Source organism: Barbus barbus (genome assembly GCF_936440315.1).
Source record: "Barbus barbus genome assembly, chromosome: 29".
Classification (NCBI taxonomy): domain Eukaryota; kingdom Metazoa; phylum Chordata; class Actinopteri; order Cypriniformes; family Cyprinidae; genus Barbus; species Barbus barbus.
Genome location: NC_136757.1, coordinates 20,842,525 through 20,849,320, shown reverse-complemented (window position 1 = coordinate 20,849,320; position 6,796 = coordinate 20,842,525). Strand labels below are relative to the sequence as shown.

General features: G+C 37.3%; 1 protein-coding gene across 4 annotated transcripts; it reads right to left on the bottom strand.

Annotated features, from left to right (window-relative positions):
* Positions 1 to 532: 532 nt before the first annotated feature.
* LOC306848967 (DNA methyltransferase 1-associated protein 1-like) lies at positions 533 to 6,715 on the bottom strand. 4 transcript variants are annotated; one of them, XR_013782291.1, is made up of 12 exons: positions 6,593 to 6,715; positions 6,126 to 6,230; positions 5,897 to 5,988; positions 4,922 to 5,120; positions 4,614 to 4,772; positions 4,330 to 4,497; positions 3,726 to 3,911; positions 3,421 to 3,492; positions 2,813 to 2,885; positions 1,672 to 1,958; positions 1,205 to 1,316; positions 533 to 1,029 (listed from the first exon to the last, which is right to left on the bottom strand). XR_013782291.1 is itself a non-coding variant. In XM_079383763.1 (12 exons), exons 2-12 carry the CDS (start codon positions 6,219 to 6,221, stop codon positions 1,012 to 1,014), a joined length of 1,395 nt encoding a protein of 464 aa, XP_079239889.1. In that variant the 5' UTR covers positions 6,222 to 6,230; positions 6,593 to 6,715; the 3' UTR covers positions 544 to 1,011. The 4 variants fall into 4 exon arrangements, 2 of the variants coding, with proteins under 2 accessions (XP_079239889.1, XP_079239890.1); XM_079383763.1 differs by having other exon boundaries at positions 544 to 1,029; positions 1,272 to 1,316; XR_013782292.1 differs by having other exon boundaries at positions 549 to 1,029; positions 1,190 to 1,316.
* Between the last annotated feature and the right edge of the window lie 81 nt (positions 6,716 to 6,796).

Below are 6,796 nucleotides of genomic sequence, written 5' to 3'. Positions count from 1 at the left end.
TACGCTACTGCCTCAGGCTTACTACCGCTCTTTACTGTCTCGAATAAATTTATCACGGGTTATGCGGAGTTGACATGTAAATTATAAATGTTTCCTGTCATATTCAATACTGTAATGAATTTACTGGAGATGTCTTTATCGCCGCGAATTCATGAAGTGGCGATGATGAGCGGCAGAGCTCGCGCCGTTCACGTTATTGATGCGCGCGCTTGACAGCTAATTTAAAACGCACCGAGCGCCTCACAAATGCGCAGCGAAATACACGGATGTCACGGAACAAATCAACACATGGGTGTGCTTAGCTAACGCTTTCAGCGTTTATATCAAATCATGGTGAAAATTTTACCTTGGCTTTTAGTGTTTTTACAACTACATTTTTTCTAAATCTAAATCAGTCCATAACCGAAATAGCAATCATATTACAGCACTGAATCATAATCACAGGACATTTATATTCTACCTCCTAGATGATAACCAGTAATAGAATACAAAATATTATTTTTTTTTCCCTTGCATTAAACTTTAACCAATTAAAGGTGAAACGCTTTGAAAAAAACATTTATTAAACACTAGGACATTTTACAGCTAACAAGCTAACAAGCTCAACATACAAGAGCATCTATTTGAGATGAGGGACACTGGCTCTTCTGAGAAAATGCAGGACTGCAGGTGAAAACAGGCAAATCAGAATGGCAGACGTAAAGATGCCAGCTAACAGGGACACCTCCAAAAAATTAGACATTTTTCCAGAGCCTGCTGTTTCAAGATGCAGCCAAAAAGCAAACATTCTTTCAATAAATTCCCCAACAGGATCCAGACTCACTCATACCATCTGTTCAGCATACGTTCATTTCAGACAGACAAGCAGACTTTTCTTTTTTCTGTCTACTTGCTTCTGTCTTGTCATGTGCCGATTAGCTCTCTTTGCCAATTTACAGTTCATCTGGTTTGGGCTGCCTGGTTGGACAGAAGAGGTGGTATAATGGAATAGGTTGTCAAGGGTGGTCTGTGTCATGGTAGAGGTTTGGTCTGGAGAATGGAGAGAGGAGGGAAGCAGGTGGGATTGAGGAGTGGTGGACAGAGAGGGTAGTCATTGTGTTGAATACATTAACAGAGAGAGGTCATCAAAAAAGCAGATAACCTACAACCACAACCTCACCCTCTGACCCTGACGCAGGCAATCACTTACAAGAGCTCCACAAACCTCTCTATCCTCTTCCAAAAAATGTCCAATTGAATTTACAAAGTCATTTATGTCACGGTTTCTTCACCTTCTTGATAGATGAGGAACTCGAGGCAGATTCTCTGCGTTTGCGCTGTGAAAAGAGAAGAAAACATGTTGAAATATAAATGCCAGTGGAATTTTTTGAAAGATTTTAGTTTAATTTTAAAATCAAACTCATTAATTCATATAAAAAAAAGATGCTTTTATAGTTTTGAAAAAAAGTATGCTTTAAAGCAATACATCAGTAGACAATGTATAATCAAAAACGAGTATGTTTCAAATGTTCAAATAAATATTTCTAATGTTTAAAAGGAGATCAAATTGCACGATGATGCCTGCTGAGGTCTATCACTAAAGAGGTTATCATATGAATTACCAAACCAATAATTTAATGTCATGGCAATTTACAGATACGCACTTGTAAAAACCTTCCTCTGAATACTCACCGAATTTGGAGTGAGTGGAGCTCCAACCACATCAATAATCTGCTCTTTGGCTTCGATTTTGATGTCATCAGCCCCAAGCCAGGATTGACTGTCAGGTGCCCCACCGCTCTCGCTCTGTGGTGTGACGGCGCCCCCTGCTTTAAGCAGAGCATCATAGCGGTGCCGCAACATCTGCTGTTCGTACTCACAGTTACTGTAGGCCTGCTTCAGCTCATACACCAGGACCAGGTCGCTGCGGAGTTCGTTAAACATCTGTACAATCTCCTCAGTGGGCATGGGGTTGAGGTCTGTCGAGGAAAGAAAAAAGGGAAAAAGAGATATGTCACGAGAAGGTTCAAAGCAAATTCTGTATTTAGAACTTGTAGTTATCTTTTTTGTTTGCAAGACTTGATTTTAGAAGGTTTAGATGAAGAATACTATACCTGGGTAAAGAATTTCTCCTTTCACAATACTAATACTGATTCTAAAAATTCCATGATCAACCTATAATTTTATTCTATGCCAGTGTTTTCTGCACTAAGGCAAATAAGTCATATTTTACCTGAGTTTAAAGTCTAAATTGAATGTTATTAGATAAAAAGGCACTGTACTGAATAATGGAACAAAAATATAAATACTTTTTTTTTTTAAATAAATATTTATATAAATGTATGTTTTTTTTTATTTGTCACGACAGGCTGCATGCAATAGTATACAGCATGAGCATTGTAGTCCAAGTCACAAACGATTATTTTACAAATTATTTTAAGTGAAACAAAGCTCAAACATTGTAATCCATTTCACAAGTAAATAACTGCTTTGAGCCCGTCCATATAATGCTCATCATTCTTTAAAAAATCATTAACAAACCCCATTCAAAAGTCTCAATATCTATACTATTTAATGTGATTTTCAGAAATTTAGCATAAAAAAAAACTTAATACAATGTTATATTATTTTTATACAAGAAATGCAAATGCAAGAAAAGAAAATGTCATCATATGCAAGAAAAATCTATATTTTAACAGAATTTTTTCTAAATTAACCACTTTAATTATAATTTGAATTGAAAGCATTAAGCCTCTTTATTACCATTCAGTAGAACCATATGATAGGTAGGAAGTCAGAAGACAGAAGGAATGCTTATAAAAATGCTTCTCACCCACTCCTTGCTCCGTCAGGATCTGTTCAATTGCTTTTATTTTCTTCTGTCCAACTGAGCTGGGCAGCTTCATCTAAGAACACAAATTCATTAGTTCACTAAACCTACAAATAAACTTTCAGTAAACTTAAATTGTGCTTGTGTACTCGTGTCTTAATCCACGAGGTGTTGGAACTCTAGCTGGAACATTAACACCTTAAATCTCAGATGGCTACATGGTAGAAAAACGTGGGAGCAATGGAATAAAAATGGGGTCATTTTTCATTCATAATACCACTGAACAGAGGGCAGATCAAAACATGTTTATGCACCCAAGTCTGACTAACAGATGACCAGCCACATATGAGTCATACACTACCCCAGTACCATCCTTAATGCATTTTATATAGAGCAACCTCCCTTCATTACTCTTTAAGAGGAATGCCTTCCTGTGCGTAGATTACTCTACCTATGACTGTGTGAATCAATCAACTCCTGGCTAATGAGAGAGAAGTTAAATGCCACAGGCCCCTGCAGCGAAGAGGGATGCATCATAATATTCTGCATAGATCGTACATTAAGAAACGGATCAGGGGTCAGTTTTGTCAAAGCGTGTAAGTTGATCTTACTCTTTGACTCCGTAGTGAAACACCAGCAGATTTGAAGTCTGGGAATTTGATGCCTGCGGTTTCAGGAACAGCCTGCCATTGGACAGATGAGAAGGCATTAGAAGAGCAAGTGCTAGAAAATATTAAAGTTTACAGATTTTTTTTTTTTTTTTTTTTTACATTTTGCAAAGAAAGTTTAAAATTGGAACGATCGCTATTGAAATTTTTTTTTTTTTTTAATTACCCCATCAAACTGCTATTACTAATAGCAGACAGGTTAAAAATTGAATTTAGACAGTTTGAGGTGTAAATAAAGAGATAATTACAGGTTTTTCCATCTCTCGTTTCTGCGGCAGCTTCTTCTTGGTGGCTTTGCGTTCAGCTCTGCGCATCTCTGTCGTCGTGTCAGCGGCTGTAATGAGCTTCTGGAGGTCCTGGGCCTTCTTTTCACGCTCCTTCTTACGTGTCTCAATCTTCCTCAGCTCCTGCATCAGGTATTCCTCTTCTGCCACCTACAGGAAAGAAAAGGAAGCACATTGTCTAAATGAGATCAAGCTTGTCAACTTATATCAGTATCTCCACTCTGTCCCATTAATTACCAACATTATTTACAGACACCAAGATAAAGGCAATGGTCAAGCGAAGATAATTTTCCAACTGAAAAGTAAAATAACTTTCTTATTTACATTTATTTTACAATACAATACAAGTATTACAATACTTATATATTTGTGTTAAGGGATGATAATATAATACCACTATTATTATACTCTAATTAACACTGAAAATTGGTGGGAGCACTCAAAGTGCACCAGATTGATAATGCATAAATGTTTCTTCCACCCCCCTATAGTCTCACAAAATCCTGTGTAAAAACGCTGCAATATTGCAATAATTATGTAGAATGAAAAAGATCCGTCTTGGCCTCACCTGCTCTGGAGTGCGGTTGAAAAGTCTCTCGAGCTGCTCTTTCCTGCGTCTTTCATGACCAGCATCAAATATGAAGATCTTAGGCTCTGCCCCTGTTCCTGCCCGAACTTTTGTCAGTTTGCCACAAATGCTGTAATAACGCTCCTTAAGATCCTCCACAGAGCGCTTCTACAATAATATCAATGAAATCAATGAAAAAATGTGATTAGAAGGAAGTAAACTGTAACATGGTCAAGGTACTATTTTATGTTCAGTACAAAACTGAATCATGATGAAGATCTTACTCTATACTTTTGGTGATCATAGCGATCATGGATAACAATAAACCGTAGGTCGAAACGTTTGCACAAGTCGAACAGGTGATCCGTTTCAGCTTTCGTCCATCCATCGTCATGAAGATACATCTGATACTCCTGCTCTGAGTACACAGGCACCTGCACAGTCTTGGAACATGAATAATATTATTTTTAGTAACATGCAATTAGATGAATTTCAATTTCAAAACAAGAATAATACACAATCTGTTCTCTCCTCGACCAATGGCATTTTTTCTTTTCTCCTACTCTGTTTGGTACGACACTCTCTTTCCTACCTTGTTGAAGCGAGAAAATGGGTAGTCCTTTCCTTCCTCTGCTGCACGTCTCCAGTGATGGAAGATGGCTCCATCTTTTCTGGCTGGATTGGAAAAGGGCATCCACTTCCAGGGTCGCACCTTCTTACAGCCCAGTTTTGCTTTCACTGTCCGGTACCCTTGCGTAGTATCACTCGGTAACAGGGGAGGGGCATCCCGACTGAAAGAAGCAAAACCATACAAAAGTTAATTATATGCTGTCACTTTTCTGTGTAACAGTATCAGGTCCACAAGCAGCATACAGGTCTCAACAGCAAGGATGCATTAAATTGGTCAAAAGTGACAGTAAATGCATTTATGTTACAAAAAAATGTCTATTTCAAATGAATGCTGTTCTTTTGAATCTTTTCCTCAAAGAATCCTGAAAAACATAAATAAGAAATTTATCCTGAGCACCAAATCATCATATTAGAATGATTTATGATGGATCATGTGAAACTGAAGACTTAAGTAATGGCTGCTGAAAATTCAGCTTTGCAATAATAATTACATTTTAAATGATATTAAATTTGAAAAAAGTTACTTTAAATTATGATAATATTTCACAATCTTACTGTCTGTAGTGTATTTCTGATCAAACAAATGCAGACTTGGCAAGCATAAGAGACTTCTTAAAAAAAAGTGTCAATTTTGAATAGTAGTGTATATGTACCTTACAAAAACAGCTGGGAATTATACATCTATAATAAAATCTCATGAGAGCTATGAACTCATACACACCTATTTGCTGTACAACTAATACAACAAAACATGTTACTCTTTTTTTTTCTCGTCAGTTTACTAATTTCAAAGAATGATCAATTCAAACAGCAAAATTATCTGCCATTAAGTCATGGGAATTAATTTTTAGAAGGCAAAAGGCAATGCAAATACAATCTAATAATATGGGCAAGAAAGCAGTGAGGTGAAAGGGCTGAGCAGAGAAAGCCAACTTACTTTTTATCTGAATATAGCAAGGCATAAACTTCTCTGTGCATTCCTTCTGGTCTCTTGAAGGTTAAAGTCTCTGTCACTTTCTTGGCTTTTTTCTACAACAACAAACAGAATGAAAATTGTCTCAATAATGCAAAGCCAAAACGTCTCACAGTAAAATATAAAACCCATTTTAAAGCTCTAACTATAGGCAAAAGTCCAATGGTGTTGGTTCTCCTCTGTGACCGGTTACCTTGTCTGAGTTGATGATGTCCTTCTTGCTGATGGGGCCTGAATCGTCTCCTCCTGTCAGCTCCAGAATATCCCTCACATCAGCACCGGTCGCCATGATGAGGGACTAACAGTTTAGAGAAAATGAGAAGCAAAGAGGTGCACTATAATATACATATACAATGAAGCGTTTGGTTTGTTTTTGAAAATAAGAATCGTTTTTGCTGTATGAAATATCTGCTGAAGTACATCTGACAGTCGTTACCCCCTAATACAGACAATACATTAGGGTTAAAGGTTCAAAATTGTCTGCTGGATCTGTTTGAGCAAGTAGAATTTAAAGACATAAACCATAGCTAATAAACGAAGCGCTAATGAACTCGAATCTCGGAATCAATGGGTGGAAACCGTATTGAGCGTAACTTATATAGTATTTCTAGAACTGCATTTATGAACTGTAATGGTATTAAAAGTAACGTTTGATCTTACCTGACAAAAATACGTGTAGCCTGTGTATCTAAAATATATACGCTAGTCTTTATTTACGGGACAGTGTTAGCTGAAATGCTATATTAACGGCGGATGCAGCTCTCTTCTTCGGTTCCTCTGTGCGTCTTGACACACTCGTGCAAACTATCGCCACCTATCGGACAAGAAGTGCATCTACAATACTGTCCTCAACCAATGTTCATA

Excerpts from the sequence above, each read along its gene's own strand:
- LOC306848967 (XM_079383763.1), bottom strand. The coding sequence starts at position 6,221 with ATGGCGACCGGTGCTGATGTGAGGGATATTCTGGAGCTGACAGGAGGA. Across the intron at positions 5,989-6,125 it reads ACATCATCAACTCAGACAAG|AAAAAAGCCAAGAAAGTGAC; the intron begins GTAACCGGTCAC and ends TTGTTGTTGTAG. Across the intron at positions 1,959-2,812 it reads CCTGACGGAGCAAGGAGTGG|ACCTCAACCCCATGCCCACT; the intron begins GTGAGAAGCATT and ends TTTCCTCGACAG.